Source organism: Bombina bombina, chromosome 4 (genome assembly GCF_027579735.1).
Source record: "Bombina bombina isolate aBomBom1 chromosome 4, aBomBom1.pri, whole genome shotgun sequence".
In the NCBI taxonomy this organism is placed as follows: Eukaryota; Metazoa; Chordata; class Amphibia; order Anura; family Bombinatoridae; genus Bombina; species Bombina bombina.
The window spans coordinates 883,724,536-883,746,757 of NC_069502.1; the positions used below are offsets into that span (position 1 = coordinate 883,724,536).

The following is a 22,222-nucleotide window of genomic DNA, read 5'->3' on the forward strand; positions in this document are numbered from 1 at the left end:
ACTAATTTTGTGGAATACATTTTGAGAGTCACACGTTTCATGCTCACCCATAATTACTTCCGTTTTGAGGAAACTTTTTATCTCCAGATATGTGGGACAGCATTGGGGGTGAAATTTGCGCCCTCATACGCCAACCTCTTCATAGGTTGGTGGGAGCTGTCCCACATCTATGGAGGGGAAAATCATCACAAAGAATATATCGCCTTTTATAGGCGATATATAGATGACCTTCTTTTTGTATGGCGAGGTTCAGATATCCTTTTAGTGGACTTTATTAACAGACTCAATGAGAACACAGTTGGTCTACGCTTTACCTATGAGCAACATCCCACAACCATTAATTATCTAGACCTCACTCTGACTGCCAACAAGGGTGGACAGATCCTAAGTAGTATTTATAGGAAGCCTATTACCATGAACACTTTGCTTCATGCTAAGAGTTGCCACCCTAAACAAGTACCCTTGGCAGTAGCCAAGGGTGAACTTATAAGGATAAAGAGGTACTGTACGGAAGAGTCCACCTATCTTAAACAGAGTCAAGATTTGAGAATAAGGTTACAGCAGAGGGGTTATCCCAAATATGTTATAGACAGAGCACAATCCCAGGTAGACAAACTGGACAGAAGTACCTTACTTAGAGGATTCCAACCGACCAAGAGACAGCAGGACACTACATCCCAAGAAAGGGTCACCTTTGTCACAGACTATAGCACAGAGTATAAAAACATCTGTAGTATTGCAAGTAAACATTTTAGCCTCTTGTCAGCAGACAATAGGCTTGTAAGCTGTGTAGACAAGGGCCTGCATTGTTCCTATAGAAAAAGAAGAACTATAGGAAATATTTTGTCCCCTACCTAGTAGTACAGTGAGAGAACAAGGGTCCTGGCTCAGACATAGGGGGATGTACCATATAAACCATGTGATTTCAGTATCACCTCAGAGGAATTTCACTCTGAAGTTACAGGGGAAGTGTTCAAGATCACTTCTTGCCTCAACTGTAAATCCTATGTCATCTACCTACTCACGTGCACTGAATGCCACCCACAGTATGTAGGTATTACCACTACTGAAGTGAACGCCAGAATACGAAACCATCTGTCCACAATTAAAATTGGAGAAGCAACTACCCCCCTGGTGAAACATTTCAAGTATGTACACAATAAAAGCAGTGCCACTCTGAGGTGGAAAGCCATTGAATGGGTTAAAACTCCCTTACGTGAAGGTGATAGAGAACAAATTCTGGGTAAAAGCGAGATGTTCTGGGTTTTTAAGCTTCAGACAAAAGTGCCTAGAGGTCTCAACTCTGAATATGACTTCATAAATTATTGGAAATAAGAGGTCCCATTATAGTTTTTCGCATGCCCTCTTTTTCCCTTCTTTTACATCTTGACTTGGATAGGCACTTACGCACTAATTTTTACATTTGCTACTATGATGTTAGTCTGTAATTATATGTGTGTGCATCCAAGTTATGTATCGTTGTGTGTTATAGGGGTTAGTTTGCATTCTTACGCTGAATCTCCATTAGTGCATATCTAAGTATGGAGGTAACCTTATTTTATTTCACACCTTCTAATATAAATACAGGATAAACCATTGAAAGAAGGTGTTGTGCATGCACAATATTGGATAAGCAATCATGTTATCTCTTGTTTAACACAGATGAAGTAGCTTATACTATTCAATAAATATTAAATTACATTTTTGCAGTTAAGCGCATATAGAATACATCCTATATGTTTGCAAAAGTATACTACACATATCTCTTTCAATTGACATTCTTATAGATCACATGTAATTCCCTCTCTTTTTCCCCTTAACTTAGTCGATTTTTTAACTAATCATGCACAGTATGCCATGGAATCTTTTCCTTTCTCTATGTATGAACTACAATAAGCATTTGTCTGCCCTCAGTATGATTAGTTGCTGACACTGTTATATACAGGGGGAGGGATCTGTATTTAAATTTCTGCCCGGCATGGAATTAGTTAAAGTTAATGTTAACCTCTCTTCACATTTGTAATTTAGTTTTTCAATTAACCAATGAAAAAGTTTGTTGGCTTTTATGTAGAGCAGCACTGGTGTACTCAATTAGCTATGATTACGGTATTACACCGAAACATGTCAGCCTTAGTACACAGTGCTGAGAGTAGTATGTACTGAACCCCCCCCCCCCCCATGGGTTTTTATCCTATTGGAATACATTAAAGACTGTTTTTATTCACTGACCTCCGGATCAACTTTTCTTTTTTTCACTATATATATATATATATATATATATATATATATATATATATATATATATATATATATATATATATATATATATATATATATATATATATATATATATATATATATATATATATAATTGTTGAATAGAAAATTAACAAATCTAGGCAAGTATATACTTGCCTAGATTTGCTAATTTTCTATTCAATAATTCTGTACCTCATACTTTTATGTAATGGAAAATTTTAATTTCATGGTTTTATCACCACCATAACTCAAATGATTATTGCTTTATTTATACAGTATATATACTATACTATATATATATATATATATATATATATATATATATATATATATATATATATATATATATATATATATATATATATATATACTGTATATACAATTCAAAATAATTTTTACAGAGAACCATGTATATTATTTCTATTGCTTATTACTGAGTTACCTTCTGAGGCGGGGGCAAACCTTTTTTGCACTAGGGCCCTCTCTTGAGCAGGTCAGCTGCACTAATGGTGGCTCACAGATTAATCAATTTAACTTGTACCCTATTTACCAATTTCATACAAAATACTTCTCTATCTATAGCATCTTCACTTTTATTGATATTCTGTCTGATAAGACCTGGAACACTCTTCTAAACAGTATCCATCATTTTGTTTAGACATAATGCTGCCAGCAACATTCAGCATATTATAAATCACCTTGTATTTCAAGGCTTTTTTAACTTCATTCATAACATGACAAATATGACTATTTATAGCCAATACATGGCCTTGAAAGCATTGCTCTTAGAACTAGTTCTTAGAAACATTTCACTTTCTATTATGTACATTGGAAATGCCTTTAAAGTGATAGTTAAAGGGACACTGTACCCAAATTTTTTCTTTCATAATTCAGACAGAGCATGCAATTTTAAGCATCTTTCTAATTTACTCCTATTGTCAAATTTTCTTTATTCTCTTGGTATCTATATTTTAGCAAGAATTTAAGTTTAGATGCCGGCCCATTTTTGGTGAAAAACCTGGGTTGTCCTTGCTGATTGGACAGCACCAATAAACAAGTGCTGTCCATGGTGCTGAACCACAAATTGGCTGGCTCCTTAGCTTAGATGTCTTCTTTTTCAAATAAAGAAAGCAAGAGAATGAAGAAAAATTGATAATAGGAGTAAATTAGAAAGTTGCTTAAAATTGCTTGTTCTATATGAATCACAAAAGAAAAAAATTGGGTTCAGTGTCCCTTTAATGGAAACATTTCCCATTACACATATGTATGAAATAAAAATCTTATTTTTCAAAGCTTTATTATTTTTTAATAAAATGCAGTGCTTATTATTAGCCCTGCTGCCTAACTCCCTTGTAATCCATTTTTTTCCTGCTTGACGCTGCTGCTGGCATCTTCCATGTAAGGCAGTGCTTCATGGTCCATTGAAAGATATATCCGTAGAAGCTGGGCAGACAGCTTGCGCCAAATACTTCCCACAAGTAGGCATGGCCATAGTGGGTGGCCAGCTAACCGTTCTACAATGGATCCTGAAATATAAAGTATTTAAAATCAACTTTCAATATTTTTTGTAAATAAAAGTGATACAATAATGAAATGTACATGTGTATTTAAAAAGAAGAATGTTTACTAATACTTTAAGCATATTTAATAGTATTATTATATTTAATTATATAAGTGTTTATCAATAAAATTTACAAATTATAAAACCAAGTCATTTAATTTAAAAATGTCCTCTAACACATCTCAAGAGTTAAAGGGACAGTCTACATCAGAATTTTTATTGTTTAAAAAGATAGATACTCCCTTTATTACCAATTCCCCAGTTTTGCATAACCAACACGGTTATATTAATATACTGTTTACCTCTGTGATTACCTTGTATCTAAGCCTCTGGAGACTGCCCCCTTATTTCAGTTCTTCATACATGAATAATTCCACGGGAGTGAGAAAAGTGTTATCTATATGGCACACATGAACGAGCAGTGTCTTGCTGTAAAAAGCCATAAAAAATGCCCTGAGATAAAGGCAGCCTGCAAGGGCTTAGTAACAGGCAGAAATCTAAATGTTAAAATGTTATAAAGTATATTAATATAACAATGTTGGTTGTGCAAAGCTGGGAAATTGGTAGCAAAGGCGTTATCTATATTTTTAAACAATAAACATTTTGAAGTAGACAGTCCCTTTAACGGTTGTGAAAGTCAATATTACATTTTCATGATTCAGACGGAGTATGCAATTTTTAAAATCCAATTCACTTCCATTTTCAAAGTGTGCATCACCTATTTATGTGTATGCTTTCTGAGGCACTATCTTCTACTAACCATGTGCAAGAGTTCACAATATGAACACATATATGAGTCTGTGATTGGTTGACGGCTATCACATGATTTAGAAGACAAGACTAAACCCTTCTGGAGGATATAAACACCTAGGCCTAGATTTGGAGTTCGGCGGTAAAAGGGCTGTTAACGCTCCACTGGCTTTTTTCTGGCCACACCATAAATTTAACTCTGGTATCGAGAGTTCAAACAAATGCTGCGTTAGGCTCCAAAAAAGGAGCGTAGAGCATTTTTACCGCAAATGCAACTCTCGATACCAGAGTTGCTTACGGACGCGGCCGGCCTCAAAAACGTGCTCGTGCACGATTCCCCCATAGGAAACAATGGGGCTGTTTGAGCTGAAAAAAAACCTAACACCTGCAAAAAAGCAGCGTTCAGCTCCTAACGCAGCCCCATTGTTTCCTATGGGGAAACACTTCCTACGTCTGCACCTAACACTCTAACATGTACCCCGAGTCTAAACACCCCTAACCTTACACTTATTAACCCCTAATCTGCCGCCCCCGCTATCGCTGACCCCTGCATATTTTTTTAAACCCCTAATCTGCCGCTCCGTAAACCGCCGCCACCTACGTTATCCCTATGTACCCCTAATCTGCTACCCCTAACACCGCCGACCCCTATATTATATTTATTAACCCCTAACCTGCCCCCCACAACGTCGCCGACACCTGCCTACACTTATTAACCCCTAATCTGCCGAGCGGACCTGAGCGCTACTATAATAAATGTATTAACCCCTAATCCGCCTCACTAACCCTATCATAAATAGTATTAACCCCTAATCTGCCCTCCCTAACATCGCCGACACCTAACTTCAATTATTAACCCCTAATCTGCCGACCGGAGCTCACCGCTATTCTAATAAATGTATTAACCCCTAAAGCTAAGTCTAACCCTAACACTAACACCCCCCTAAGTTAAATATAATTTAAATCTAACGAAATAAATTAACTCTTATTAAATAAATTATTCCTATTTAAAGCTAAATACTTACCTGTAAAATAAATCCTAATATAGCTACAATATAAATTATAATTATATTATAGCTATTTTAGGATTAATATTTATTTTACAGGCAACTTTGTAATTATTTTAACCAGGTACAATAGCTATTAAATAGTTAAGAACTATTTAATAGTTACCTAGTTAAAATAATAACAAATTTACCTGTAAAATAAATCCTAACCTAAGTTATAATTAAACCTAACACTACCCTATCAATAAAATAATTAAATAAACTACCTACAATTACCTACAATTAACCTAACACTACACTATCAATAAATTAATTAAACACAATTCCTACAAATAAATACAATTAAATAAACTAGCTAAAGTACAAAAAATAAAAAAGAACTAAGTTACAGAAAATCGGAATCTATTGGCTGATCGGAACAGCCAATAGAATGCGAGCTCAATCTGATTGGCTGATTGGATCAGCCAATCGGATTGAACTTGATTCTGATTGGCTGATTCCATCAGCCAATCAGAAAATTCCTACCTTAATTCCGATTGGCTGATAGAATCCTATCAGCCAATCGGAATTCGAGGGACGCCATCTTGGATGACGTCCCTTAAAGGAACAGTCATTCGTCGTTCAGTCGTCGGTCCGGATGGATGTTCCGCGCTGGATGTCTTCAGGATCCTGCCGCTTCGCTCCGGATGGAAGAAGATCGAAGATGCCGCTTGGAGAAGATGTTTGCCGGTCCGGATGTCCTCTTCTTGCCGGATAGGAGGAAGACTTTGGAGCCTCTTCTGGACCGGATTATGGATCGCCAACCCCCGCTTGGGTTGGATGAAGATGTTGGAGCCAGGACGGATCGGTGAACCTGGTATGGTGAAGACAAGGTAGGAAGATCTTCAGGGGCTTAGTGTTAGGTTTCTTTAAGGGGGTTTGGGTTAGATTAGGGGTATGTGGGTGGTGGGTTGTAATGTTGGGGGGGGGGTATTGTATGTTTTTTTTTACAGGCAAAAGAGCTGAAATTCTTGGGGCATGCCCCGCAAAGGGCCCTGTTCAGGGCTGGTAAGGTAAAAGAGCTTGTAACTTTTTTAATTTAGAATAGGGTAGGGAATTTTTTATTTTGGGGGGCTTTGTTATTTTATTAGGGGGCTTAGAGTAGGTGTAATTAGTTTAAAATTGTTGTAATATTTTTCTTATGTTTGTAAATATTTTTTTATTTTCTGTAACTTAGTTCTTTTTTATTTTTTGTACTTTAGCTAGTTTATTTAATTGTATTTATTTGTAGGAATTGTGTTTGATTAATTTATTGATAGTGTAGTGTTAGGTTAATTGTAGGTAATTGTAGGTAGTTTATTTAATTATTTTATTGATAGGGTAGTGTTAGTTTTAATTATAACTTAGGTTAGGGTTTATTTTACAGGTAAATTTGTTATTATTTTAACTAGGTAGCTATTAAATAGTTCTTAACTATTTAATAGCTATTGTACCTGGTTAAAATAATTACAAAGTTGCCTGTAAAATAAATATTAATCCTAAAATAGCTATAATATAATTATAATTTATATTGTAGCTATATTAGGATTTATTTTACAGGTAAGTATTTAGCTTTAAATAGGAATAATTTATTTAATAAGAGTTAATTTATTTCGTTAGATTTAAATTATATTTAACTTAGGGGGGTGTTAGTGTTAGGGTTAGACTTAGCTTTAGGGGTTAATACATTTATTAGAATAGCGGTGAGCTCCGGTCGGCAGATTAGGGGTTAATAATTGAAGTTAGGTGTCGGCGATGTTAGGGAGGGCAGATTAGGGGTTAATACTATTTATGATAGGGTTAGTGAGGCGGGTTAGGGGTTAATAACTTTATTATAGTAGCGCTCAGGTCCGCTCGGCAGATTAGGGGTTAATAAGTGTAGGCAGGTGTCGGCGACGTTGAGGGGGGCAGATTAGGGGTTAATAAATATAATATAGGGGTCTGCGATGTTAGGGGTAGCAGATTAGGGGTACATAGGGATAACGTAGGTGGCGGCGATTTGCGGTCGGAAGATTAGGGGTTAATTATTTTAAGTAGCTTGCGGCGACGTTGTGGGGGGCAAGTTAGGGGTTAAGAAATATAATATAGGGGTCGGCGGGGGTTAGGGGCAGCAGATTAGGGGTACATAAGTATAACGTAGGTGGCGGTCGGCAGATTAGGGGTTAAAAATTTAAATCGAGTGGCGGCGATGTGGGGGGACCTCGGTTTAGGGGTACATAGGTAGTTTATGGGTGTTAGTGTACTTTAGGGTACAGTAGTTAAGAGCTTTATAAACCGGCGTTAGCCAGAAAGCTCTTAACTCCTGCTATTTTCAGGCGGCTGGAATTTTGTCGTTAGAGCTCTAACGCTCACTTCAGAAACGACTCTAAATACCAGCGTTAGAAAGATCCCATTGAAAAGATAGGATACGCAAATGGCGTAGGGGGATCTGCGGTATGGAAAAGTCGCGGCTGAAAAGTGAGCGTTAGACCCTTTAATCACTGACTCCAAATACCAGCGGGCGGCCAAAACCAGCGTTAGGAGCCTCTAACGCTGGTTTTGACGGCTACCGCCGAACTCCAAATCTAGGCCCTAGTAAATATCAACCCTTTCAGGGTGGGGGCAAGTAGACAAGATTGGTACAAAGTTCTGAAATAAACAAATAAAAAAAACGGAAGTTGCGTGATTGTCATTTAAATAACGTGACTCCAACGTCGCTGATTGGATTCTGGGGGCTGTCTACATTGCCAGGCACATCCCCCAGTCGGGTCTTCAGTTTACTTATCTAAGAGGGGTGTAGGATGCCCAAAAACTTAGGACGTTCCATGCCATTCCAAACTGCTGCTATATAGTGCTTCAGACACGTGCACGCTCCTGACCTTACCTCCCTGCTTTTCAGCAAAAGATACAAAGAGAACGAAGAAAATTAGATAATATAAATAAATTAGAAAGTTTACAATTGTGGCGGAGCCTGGAGGTGAACAGAGATGGCCATATGAGAGAACGGCTCCGTGCAGTGAGATAGATGATGGCAAGCTACACACACAATATCACCACAAAAATAATTGGCCTGAGGGTAATAGCTGCCTGAAACCACACTGCAGCACGATCAGACCGGCAATGTAAACAGAGACACAGAGGCATCACTAATCAGAGGTGGAGACGCAGAGTACACCGGCATACAGCCGCCATCTTAAGGAACCATGAGGCACTCAGTGTGTAAGTTGAGAGTGGCGGCAGGAGGCAGCACTGTCCTAAGGGACACAGATAGCATAGCTTTGGTGCCCTATTAAGCGAAGCAGCTAGGAGTGGGGTAAAACTGAATAATCCGGCAGACAAGCCAGGAAGGGCTTCCATATATGCACAACTACCCACAGCGCTCTTCTTATGAGGACAGGTCCTACAGTGACAGGATGCACAATCCGTTCCCCTCAGATAAAAATTCAGGTGTACTGTTAAAAATACATAAAAGATTGAATCCACCAGTACTACATAGGATATGGGGATATATGTATGTGTTACAGTCAATTAAATACATGAAGGTTAAACCAACTCATAAACTCTAAGGATCTCTAACAGGCTACACGCAAGCTCAATAGATATAGCTCTGCGTTTCGACGCACTATAGGGAGACAAATAAGTAATACCATTTAATCGCAGCAACCACATATATTCTTTCAATAAGCATGGCTTCAAGCAAGATATACTACCCGCAGCTGGGAATATAAATTTTTGACGGGGAGCTCTTTAGCTACTGTATGCTAACATTTTAGATAAATTACATATCCCAGCATAAGCAATCTAGAACAAGGCCTCTAGAATTTTTACAGCAAGATGTCAGCCAGGAAACACACTACAATTACAGCAGTGGGGAAAACAGCTGCGGCTAGCTTATTTTCCAAATCTTCTAAGGGAGAGAGACCTATAGACCAACAAACTGCTGTACCCGAAGAAGATGCTGACAAAGATGCTAGTTCCCCAACTTATAATGATGACCTTACCCCAGCTACAAAGGCTGATATTAAGTCTCTGGTCTCAAAGCAAGATATAAATACAAAATTTGATAAGTTGTGGGAAAAAATTGATGCAATGCAATCCACTGTGATGGGTAGCATCGCGGAAATAAAACAAGAAATGATAGACCTTGGCACTAGAGTTTCATCACTAGAAGATACCGAAAATTCAGTGGTAGAAGAAGTCAACAACTTATCCCAACAGGTATTAGCCCAACAACAAGCACTGGAACTGGGGCATGACAAGATGGAAGACCTTGAGAATCGCAGCCGGAGATGTAATGTCAGGTTGAAGGGGGTCCCCGAATCTGTCTCCCCGAATGAGCTAGAGAATTATCTGAGACAATTGTTTCAGGCCATTACAGGTCAGGCAGGAGACGACAGCTTCCAAATTGAAAGAGCTCATAGAGCTTTGTGAGCTATACCCAAGGAGAATGCCCCTCCGTGGGATGTTATTGTCAAGATGTTCAGATTTCAAGAAAAAAGAGGCCATCCTTACAGCCACCAGAAAGAACCCAACATTTAAATTTCAGGGTACTGTGGTCCAACTTTACCAGGATCTCTGCGTGAGGACCCTACAGAAGAGAGGATCACTAAGACCACTGACCTCACCATTACGTAAAAATCAGATCAACTACCGATGGGGCTTCCCTTTTGGTCTACATATACTACATGAAGGAAGAGTTCTAACCATCAGAGAGGTCCAGAAAATACCAGACCTGTGTTCATGTCTCAAATTGGAGACCCCAGACCTTCCACCTACTACTTTAGGGCAAGAAAGAGAGAAGAACATCCAATGTAGAGAATTGGCACAAAGACAAAGATGGTCAAGAGTCACCAAAAAATCCAAGACCTGAAGGAGGATGTCTACACTTAGTTAACATTATTCAGGATTATAGAGCATCTGACCTGGAAGTGCCTTGGGAGATGAGTATGATCAGGATTATGTTGAATACCTCATAAGTTTATTCATATAAAATCTAGTTTAATGAGTTTGTTACAGTTGGTTTATTATGTAAAAATGCATATCACTAGAGCAAGGGTTAAAATCACTGTGACTTTAGGCAGTTGGAAAGGTTCACTATCTACCTCCTTGGAGAAACATAGATATCTTCCTAGAAGTACCTCAGAGGTCCTGATTTACATATACATTTATATAGTACCTTCTTCAAAGAATATACTTTAACTGTTATATCCGTATGCACAAATTTACAAATACTGTACTAGCATTATGTATTCTGTACTTGTTGTAGGCCTGTTCAGGTATTACAATGTTATAGATTTAATAATGTATTATTGTTTATATATTGTTAGTTTTTTTGTTCATGTTGCTTGTGGTTACAGGTGTTCAAAGGATCTTAGAAGGCTTACAGTGAGTCAGAGAGGAGAGGTCAAGGGAAAGCACTTAGTAGGGAATCTAATGAGAGGTGGAGAAAAAGGTATTCAATGCAATGTCCCCTGATATGACGATCCTCTCACATAATGTGAGAGGTCTTAATACAGACGTAAAGCGTAAGATAGCACTAGCCCAATACCACAGATTGATAGCGAAAATAATCTTTTTATAAGAGTCCCACTTTACTAATATTCAGATACCAAAGTACTGGAGTAGATACTTTCCACTTCACTATCACTCTGTTATAGATCAGAAGAGAAGAGGAGTTTCTATTCTTATTCATGACTCCATCCAGTTTCACACAGATGAGGTCATCAAAGATCCGGAATGGAGGTTTCTAGCAGTTAGAAGTCGCATACAAGACACACAAATTACCTTATGTATCATCTATGCCCCAAACGAAAAGCAAGCTACTTTTTTTAATCATATTTCAAACCTTTTGACTAAGTGGTCTCAATCCAGAATTATACTGGCGGGAGATTTTAATATCTTGCTTACTCCATATACTAATAAACAAGGGACTTGTATTACAAGCAAGCAACAGACACAATGCCATAGCCAAATATATAAGGGACTCTTATAGCTTCACATAACATCTTAGATACTTGGGAGAACCTTTATGGGTTAACGACAGATTACTCATACTACTCCAATGCACAAAAATAATATTCCAGACTGGACTATGTCTTTGTTAGCCAGATATTGATCCCAAATGTGAAATCTTCATTCATTCATTCACCCATGTGTCTGGTCTGACCATTCTATAGTCCAGATGGACCTGACGTGTATCATTAACATCCATAGGCAACCTTCTTGGAACTTTGATCCCACTACTATTAAAGATAAACTGATTTTTTACCAAGTTACGTACGGACATGACTAATTCAGGCTTGACTACTAATCCAATATTCACTTGGGCAGCCCACAAGCACTTCATAAGAGGTTTGCTTATTAAAGAAAAAGCAAAATACGTCAAATTGGTGACTAACACTATAGATAAACTCCAAATAGAGATACGGACATTGGAAAAACAGCACCAGCAATCCCTCTCTGCAGCTACTTTTAAAAGTTGCAATTGAAAAGACACACATTGGCAAAAAAAATTAAATGAATCAGCAATAAGGGCAACTCAGAAATTAAAAGTACATTACTTTCTATGTTCCAATAAACCTAATAATTATTTAGCCCACAAACTAAGAGTGAGGGTTAAATCACACTCTATCCCTTCCATATAGAAACCGGATGGGTCACTTACATCTAACCTGCAAGAAATTGCGGATACATTCGCTAGCTACTATGATATCCTCTATGATGGCCAAAAGGTGAAAAAATCTATCCAAATGCAGATACTTTTAAAACAATTCCTTATAAAAGCTAAACTGAATACTATAAGTCAAGCACAGAAAGAAGTACTTAACGCAGAAATCTTGAGTGAAAATATTTTAACGGTTATAAAGGAGCTGAAAGCGGGTAAAGCAGTGAGGCCTGACGGCTTCCCGGGTGAGTACTATAAGTCATTCAAATCAACACTAATATCACATATTAATACATTCTTCAATGACATAATGCTAGGAAGAGAAATACCTATGGACATTCTTAGGGCCAAGAGAGTAGTAATTCCTAAACCTGAGAAAAATCCACTTTTATGTCAAAGTTATAGACCAATATCCCTGATTAATCAGGATATTAAGATTCTTACCAAGATATTAGACAACCGTCTCAAAAAAATATTTCCAAATTTGATTTATCCTGATCAGGTCAGATTCATAAAAGATAGGGAAGCCCCGATAACGTTCGGAGAACGATAACTCTGGGGGAGTATCTATTAAATACCCGGACGCCTTCTCTGCTTCTATCCTTGGATGCGGAGAAGGCGTTCGACAGAGTGGATTGGTCTTATATGTTTGCGGTTCTAGAGGAGATGGGTTTTGATGCAGCCTTTGTGCAGGCCGTTAGGGGAATATATTCAACTCCAAAAGCCACTATAGGAGCGGCAGGTTATCAGTCTAGACCTATAGCGATCTTGAATGGCACTCGTCAGAGATGCCCTCTGTTGCCTTTGCTATTTGCCCTATGCATTGAGCCGCTCGCTTCATGTATTAGAAATTCAACAGACGTAGTGGGCACAGTTGTGGGGAGAAATTAATACAAATTGTCGTTATTTGCGGACGATGTCCTATTGACTATGACCAAACCCCTGATCTCTCTTCCCAACCTATACCAAATTTTACAAAAGTTCTCGGATATTTCTGGATATAAAGTTAATTTGGATAAATGCAAAGCATTACCCCTTGCCCTCCCCGGGCTTACTATAAAAATTATAGAGACTAACTGATATCAAATGGGCTAAAGATTCCATAACCTACTTAGGTATTAAAATTTCGGGAGCATATTCAGACCTCTATAAAATAAACTACATACCACTCTACAAAAAAAATAAAAAATGATCTAGGAAAGTGGTCTAAAGGTAACTACTCTTGGTATGGTAGGCTCTCCAACATAAAAATGAACATCCTACCTAGGATTTTATATCTCTTCAGAGCTCCTCCAATTAAGATTCCTCTGGTGGAGCTACAGGGTCTCCAATCAGATTTACTCAGGCTCTTAAGAAGGGGGAAAAGAGCGAGAGTAGCTTCCCACATATTGACCCAACATAGACAAGTGGGAGGGGTAGGAGTACCTAATTTACTAGATTATTACCAGGCAGCCAGACTAGCACAAACGGTCATGTTTAGTAAGAATATGAACACTAGTCTTTGGATCAAAATAGAAACTGATTTGGGAAGATATGATAACCCAAATGATGTAATATGGGATCCCCAGACCAAACTTCATCCTAACGGTTATAGATCACCAATCACTTCAGATTCAGTCCAGTTATGGGGATCCCTCACTAAGACGCTAAAGTTGATTCCTACACAATCTAAGCTTTTACCACTTAAGACTCTACTACCGTCAGAACTCCACAGGCAAATAGGGAAGTGGGTGAATAAGGGTTTATACAGGGTGGCTGACTTTTTAGATCAGAGAGGCATGTTAGCGTATACCAAGATTCAAGATAAGATAAACCCAGAAAACTTGCATTGGTATGTTTACCTCCAAATCTCCTCAGCCCTCACAAAATATAATGCCAGACGAGAAACACAACCCTTTACCACACTAGAATGCTTAGCTAAAACACTGAATAGAGATAAAAAGATGATCTCTACTTTATACTTAACCATCCAAGAATCCAAACATCATACTAAATCAACATTGATAGAGAGGTGGGAAAAAGATACTGGGGAAGAGTTTTTGAGATCCGAGTGGAACTGGATCTTTTTTGATTTATGTAGGGGCCTTATTTCTGCAGACCAATGGGAGAACTGTTTAAAGACTACTTTCAGGTGGTACCTTACCCCAACTAAGACTTCTCACTTCTTAGCAGATAATACCAGATACTGTTATAGGTGGATGTGGGGGACACAGAACCTACATCTATGTGTGGTGGGAATGCCCCAAAGTTAGAGAGATCTGGGATAGGCTGGCAGGCTTAGTAAGTAAACTACTCAATGAAGCCTTTTCCTTCACGGCTACACAGGCTTTACTAAATCAGCATGCGTCGCGATATAACTCAGCAATTAACACATTCATTAAAATATTGTGTACAGCCACCAGAACTTGCATTGCGATACACTGGAAAATGGGGGTCCCTGTTTGGCAAGAAGTTTTAGACAAAATAAATCACATATACAGCATGTCGGAAATGGTTTCCTGGGTCCAGGGTACTAATGAAAACTTTCAGAGGCTCTGGTTTTACTGGATTACACAGGGAGCTATATAGAAGTTACAGAATAGGAACACCTTACCAGAGAAGAGCTAGGGGGCAGCGTATCAAGAAAGGGTTGGAATTGGTCTATCACAGTGTTTAAACAGGTTTAATGAGAATACAACTTTCTTGAATGATTCTAGTTTTACTTATATTGTATTTTATCTAAGACTTAAATAGATATAGTGATGCAACTAGATGGAAATAGTGAGCACTGTAAATAACCACAAGATATTTGTTTGTTTATTTGTTTATATTTTCTTTATTTCTTTAATTGTTAACAAAATACTTTTCAATGTTGGATTATATCGTAAAATTTCAGGGAACTCTTCATCAGTCTTTAGGTGTCAGAATTATTTTAAAGGACACTCTAGAGATACCAATGTCGAGAACATTATAGAGACTCCTAACACAGGAAAACTTAGAACTAGAGGGGCCGACAAGCCCAGAAAAGAGATTTCTCAAAGACTTTTATTTAGATAAACGGCGACGATAAGTATAGGTTGAGATAGTCAAATGTAGGTTACATATGGCACATTATGAGGATGTTATCTTTGTTCCCGTTTTTTTTTTCTTTTTCATTGTATGTGATATAATATTATTAAAAACCATTTCAACATAAAAACCTACTTAGAAGCTTCCAGTTTAGCTCTGTTTAAAAGGGTACTGGAACACCAACTGCAAGTGGGAAATAGCGGACACTCCCCCCTCCCCCTTCCTTTGCATATGAAAAGACCCTTTACATAAACAGAAGCAAGCTGGGAGTAGGTATACGTTGGTATTCTCCTAAAACTTTGGGGCTTGGCTAGGAGTCTGAAAATCAGAGGAATGTTATTTAAAAATAAGCAAAACTATCCATTAAAAAACAAACAAAAAAAAACTAAAACTGAAAACTATCCATAAAAAAACAAAAAAAAACTGTATGGGCTATATAAATGGATCATCTACAAAACATTTATGCAAAAAAAAAATCTAGTGTATAATGTCACCCTAAATACATAATTATGTGCAACCAATAGGGCAATTATAAAATGCTCTTAACATATAAGAGCATTTTTTTGCACTTTAAAGGGACAGTGTACTGTAAAATTGTTTTCCCCTTAATAGGTTTCCAATAACTTATTTATACCAGCTGAAGAGTACAAAATGAATAGGAAATTGTTTCTTTAGGTTTATTTTTTTAATAGGAACTAGCTGGTTTTGCTCTTCGAAACCTCAACACAAAATGCTAAAATAAAAGCCCCCAAAACGTTGTCAAAATTTCTCTCTATGCTGGCGAGTTTTTGATCATCAGGCCCTTAGAGAGACTGAAAATGAACATTATTTGAGGACTTATCTCTACGACTCCCTCCACTGGGGGCTTGATTACGAGTGGTGCGCTAACAGTTGCAGTGAAAAGGGGTTTATCACAGCTGTTTGCGATTAAGGTTTTTCGCTCGTATTACAACTTGAAAGTAAACGCAGCTTGAGCACAACTGAAGTTAACGAGCGTCAGGTTAGTATGACCTCAGAGCTCTGGTAAACTGTTTCGAAAACCAAAAAAGTTACAAAATACAGTTAGACTCATAATAACACCATCTAATAAAATGATATATATATAAAAAATATTACACAAAAAAAGATATTAGGGCTCAGAGATATGAGAGCTCAGGTGTTGGAAAAAAAAACAGGCAAAGGGCTTTAACAGAGAGATACATACATATATATGTCTTAAGATGTGTGTATATATATATATATATATATATATATATATACTGTATATATATATATACACAGTATGTGTGTGTGTATGTGTACATGTGTATTTATGTATTTACAGACATATATAGAAATATAAACACATAAAACATATGTATACATATATAGAAATATATTTAAGTGCATTGGAGCCTTTTGCAGTTATGTAGATGGGACCATGAAAAAACATTTATATAATATTCATATTTAATAAAGGTTTTAACTATGTATTTACTGTAAATATTTCACATTCCAATGTTCTGCACATAAATATACAATCATGTATATATACAGTTGCAAGAAAAAAGTATGTGAACCCTTTGGAATGATATGGATTTTTGCACAAATTGGTCATAAAATGTGATCTGATCATCATCTAAGTCACAACAATAGACAATCACAGTCTGCTTAAACTAATAACACACAAAGAATGAAATGTTGCCATGTTTTTATTGAACACACCATGTAAACATTCACAGTGCAGGTGGAAAAAGTATGTGAACCCTTGGATTTAATAACTGGTTGAACCTCCTTTGGCAGCAATAACTTCAACCAAACGTTTCCTGTAGTTGCAGATCAGACATGCACAACGGTCAGGAGTAATTCTTGACCATTCCTCTTTACAGAACTGTTTCAGTTCAGCAATATTCTTGGGATGTCTGGTGTGAATTGCTTTCTTTAGGTCATGCCACATCATCTCAATCGGGTTGAGGTCAGGACTCTGTCTGGGCCACTTCAGAAGGCGTATTTTCTTCTGTTTAAGCCATTCTGTTGTTGATTTACTTCTATGTTTTGGGTCATTGTCCTGTTGCAACACTCATCTTCTGTTGAGCTTCAGCTGGTAGACAGAAGGCCTTAAGTTCTCCTGCAAAATGTCTTGATAAATTTGGGAATTCATTTTTCCTTCGATGATAGCAATCCGTCCAGGCCCTGATGCAGCAAAGCAGCCCCAAACCATGATGCCCCCACCACCATACTTCACAGTTGGGATGAGGTTTTGATGTTGGTGTGCTGTGCCTCTTTTTCACCACACCTAGTGTTGTGTGTTTCTTCCAAACAACTCAACTTTGGTTTCATCTGTCCACAGAATATTTTGCCAGTACTGCTGTGGAACATCCAGGTGCTCTTGTGCAAACTGTAAACCTACAGCAATATTTTGTTTGGACAGCAGTGGCTTCTTCTGTGGTATCCTCCCATGAAATCCATTCTTGTTTAGTGTTTTACGTATTGTAGATTCGCTAACAGGGATGTTAGCATTTGCCAGTGACTTTTGTAAGTCTTTAGCTGACACTCTAGGATTCTTTTTCACCTCATTGAGCAGTCTGCGCTGTGCTCTTGCAGTCATCTTTACAGGACGGCCACTTCTAGGGAGAGTAGCAGCAGTGTTGAACTTTCTCCATTTATAGACAATTTGTCTTACCGTGGACTGATGAACAGCAAGGCTTTTGGAGATACTTTTATAACCCTTTCCAGCTTTATGCAAGTCAACAATTCTTAATCGTAGGTCTTCTGAGAGCTCTTTTGTGCGAGGCATCATTCACATCAGGCAATGCTTCTTGTGAAAAGCAAACCCAGAACTGGTGTGTGTTTTTTATAGGGCAGGGCAGCTGTAACCAACACCTCCAATCTCATCTCATTGATTTGACTCCAGTTGACTGACATCTCACTCCAATTCTTGGAGATGTCATTAGTCTAGGGGTTCACATACTTTTTCCACCTGCACTGTGAATGTTTACATGGTGTGTTCAATAAAAACATGGCAACATTTCATTTTTTGCTTGTTATTAGTTTAAGCAGACTGTGATTGTCTATTGTTGTGACTTAGATGATGATCAGATCACATTTTATGACCAATTTGTGCAGAAATCCATTTCATTCCAAAGGGTTCACATACTTTTTCTTGCAACTGTATATATATATACAACCCCAGACGATCATTTCGGCCTTCATTGGGCCTCCTCAGTGAGGTATAGCTATATTCCTCTAAGCACACTGAGCTAGGAGTCCACATCTGGTTGTTCCTTTTTCCCATAGGGAGACTAAATACATACAGAGACAGAGGCCGTAACTATAAACCAGAGGGCCCAGGTGCAAGAATCTAAGAAGGGCCCCCCACCCCCAAAAAATGTGAATTTGATACATATGTTTTTTTTTTTTAATATTTAACACAGAAAAAAAAAATGTGAATCTGTTTACATCTGCAAAAGGAGGTACCCTGTGCCCAAGGTCTGTGAGATGGTCTGACCCCCTATTACTGTATATAGTGACACTGTTTAACCCACCAGTACTGTATATAGTGAGTTAATGACACAGTCTGTAATCTGCCAGTGAGATGGCTGGCCTGACCCTATTTGCCTCAATTCTTTATAAAGTGACGACAATAGTCTGTGACATGGTCAGCCCCCCCGTACTGTATATAGTGGTACTGTATTGTGACACTGTTTACCCCCTGCCCCCCATGCTGTAGTAACAAGGTCTGTAATTTGCTGGTTCCACAAACATACACTCACACACACATACATGTATAAATACACACACAGTCACATACATACATACACACACAGTCACATACATACATACATACACACACATAAACACCAATGGGTAAAACAGAAACACTATCCCCTGTAGTCAGAGACACTAGTGAAGCATCATGTCACACTCACATGATATCAGTGCAGGCAGTGGCAGGTCAACATTTTTTATTGGAAACAAAAAATTATTTTTTTAAGCTGGCCACCCCCCTCAGGGGCCCGGTCACAGTTGCGACCTCTGCACCCCCTGTAGTTTCGCCCCTGGCTCCCAGTAGTGCATAGCTGCTCCTTCAAAAGAGGATACCAAGAGAATGAAGCAAATTAGTTAAAAGAAGTAAAATGGAAAGTTGTATAAAATCACATGCTCTATTTGAATCATGAAAAATAAGAAAAAGAAAAATGTTGGGTTTCATGTCCCTTTAAGGAGTATATACTGCATGATACTGTAAAACATTATTGAAGTATGCTGTCCCTTTTAAAGCAATCTGAATATTTCTCTTCATAAATAAAATAGTATAGAAGAGTATGGGACTGATAAGAAAGGAATTGGAAATCTCATCTCCTACAGTTTCTGCAAATTCTATCCTTATGGATGGTAAAATATTCCTTTATCGGCACCCTGGATAGCCACTGGGGACTGATTACCTTTAGTGGCAGTTTAAAGGGACAATGTACTGTCATTTTCTCCCTTTAATGTGTTTACAATGCTTGTTATACCAGCTGCTTAGTATTAAAGGGACACTGAACCCAAAATTTTTCTTTTGTGATACAGATAGAGCATGCAATTTTAAGCAACTGTCTAATTTACTCCTATTATCAAATTTTCTTTGTTCTCTTGCTATCTTTATTTGAAAAAGAAGGCATCTAAGATATTTTTTTGGGTTCAGACCCTAGACAGCACTTGTTTATTGGTGGGTTAATTTATCCACCAATCATCAAGAGCAACCCAGGTTGTTCACCGAAAATGGGCCGGCATCTAAACTTACATTCTTGCATTTCAAATAAAGATACCAAGACAATGAAGAACATTTGATAATAGGAGTAAATTAGAACGTTGCTGAAAATCGCATGCTGAATCACAAAAGAAAAAAAAATTGGGTTTATTGTCCCTTTAAATGTATTGGGCATTACTCCTTTAGGTTTTATTCTTATAAGTGAAATAGCTGCTGTTGCTCACTCAAACCACAACTCATAATGCAAATTTCAGTGCCTAAGTATTGGCCTTTATAGAGGGAGAATATAGATAAGAGAAAAAGATCTGCTCTTCCTTTAGGTTCAGTCACTTTGAATGGGCATACTCTAAAAATAATAGGCTGTGGTTTCAATAAACAATACCAACTATTCCAAATACATTTGTATATTTATGGTATAAAAAGCAATTGAAAATACTTTAAGGGGGAACTAATTGTATCCTTTTAATTCTGAAACCGTAGGTGCAGTTTATTTGATCCAAGTCAATCACATATTACCTATTTAAAAAAAAAAATCAATACAAAATAAAAATAGAAAAAACTGTGTGTAATTTGCCTGCCTTGCATTTTAATACAGTAGTCATTTGTTAGAATGCATGTATGGGAACACTGCATAATAGTTTGCATCAATCATTTCAACTGTCCTGTACGTTACATGACGTTTAAAATAAGTTTTTGCTTTAGATGCAGAAATTTCAGGGGAAAAAGTAGATAGAAAAAATGCGGCCTGATGTTTATACAATTTGTATGATAAATTGCTTATAGACAACAGACTGTATAGATAATAAATAGCCTATGGTATCTTATTGCATTTGCTGCATACATTTACTCAATTTGCAGGCAACAGCAGTATTCTGTGTTTAAAGGGACATGTAACACATTTTTTTCTTTCATGATTCAGATAGAACATGCAATTTTAAGCAACATTCTAATTTACTCCTATTATAAATGTTTCTTTGTTCTCTTGGTATCTTTATTTGAAAAGCAGGAATGTAAGTTTAGGAACCAGACCATTTTTTGGTTAAGCACATGGGTAGCCACCTACAAGCAAGCGCTACCCAGGGTACTGAAACAAAAATGAGATGTTTCTTAAGCTTACATTCCTGCTTTTTCAAATAAAGATACAGAGAGAACGAAGATAAATTGATAATAGGAGTAAATTCGAAATCAGCTTAAAATTGCATACTCTATCTGAATTATGAAATAAAAAAATGTGGGTTTTATATCCCTTTAATAATAATAAAAAAAATGTTGACCAGTTTAATTCTAATGCAAAAATAAAAAGTCCTAATTCATTAGTGTTATTTTTACATTAGCATCTTGTTCTAATTAGGGCTCAGTTCTAATCAACTCTATTGCATGGTTTTGTGGATTATTTGAATTCAAACCCACTATTAAATCATTTGACCACTCCACAAAAACTTATTTATCTAAACTAAACAACTAAAACATTGTATTGAGGAGGAGTGACATAATAGATCCTTCTTACTGGTGGTCTGTCCCATCCTGTCACATGCGGGACTATATAGCCACACCCCAACCACGCCCACTGATGGCAGGGACCACACCCACAACAACACAGACTCGTTCCATGGAATATCCAAGTGTCCACCCACATGATTTCTTGATTCACTGAGGATAAGCTCTTACTTGGTTGCTGAGTTTTTTACCTTAAACCTGTTGAAATCAAATTTTACCTTTTTTCGAGTGGTATTTCATATATATTTTTTTGGGGGGGGGGTTCAGGTTATTGAGCATGCTCAGTTCACAACAGTGTTAAAAAATTCAAACCAATTTATTGTTTAATATAAAGTTAAAAACAAAATTTCCCCCCAATATGGCCCTTTAGCAGATTGTCTGGGAGGAGGATTGAGGAGAAGAAGATGGCTGAACCCCCTTTTTATTTTATTTTTTATTTTTTTATTATTATACAGATCTCTTCTTGCGAATAACATAGTAATATAATGGATGAACATCTCTAAGCACTGTGAAGCAGTGGGAGCTTAGCCCGTTAAACTTTGAGACTTTGAATATGTTTGGTTCCTGTATCACAAGATGACCTTTATTTTTATAAGAGAAGATCTCAGCTAATTCTGCTATTTTAGTTGACATTTTTTTTTTCCCGAGTTTAAACAAAAACAACAACATGGTATACAGTCCTTTTAAGAGTGCTAGTTACTGATGTCTCA

The 22,222-nt window shown here is 37.4% G+C and overlaps 1 protein-coding gene across 1 annotated transcript in view; it reads left to right on the top strand.

Moving 5' to 3' along the window:
* Positions 1 to 10,021: 10,021 nt before the first annotated feature.
* The window catches only part of GRM1 (glutamate metabotropic receptor 1), a 1,025,343-nt gene continuing 1,013,142 nt past the window's right edge, over positions 10,022 to 22,222 (top strand). Inside the window, exons 1-4 of the mRNA XM_053712490.1 lie at positions 10,022 to 10,413; positions 10,932 to 11,026; positions 11,232 to 11,326; positions 12,219 to 12,483. Coding sequence (XP_053568465.1) covers positions 10,022 to 10,413; positions 10,932 to 11,026; positions 11,232 to 11,326; positions 12,219 to 12,483 — 847 coding nt within the window. The remainder of the gene's footprint in view (positions 10,414 to 10,931; positions 11,027 to 11,231; positions 11,327 to 12,218; positions 12,484 to 22,222) is intronic.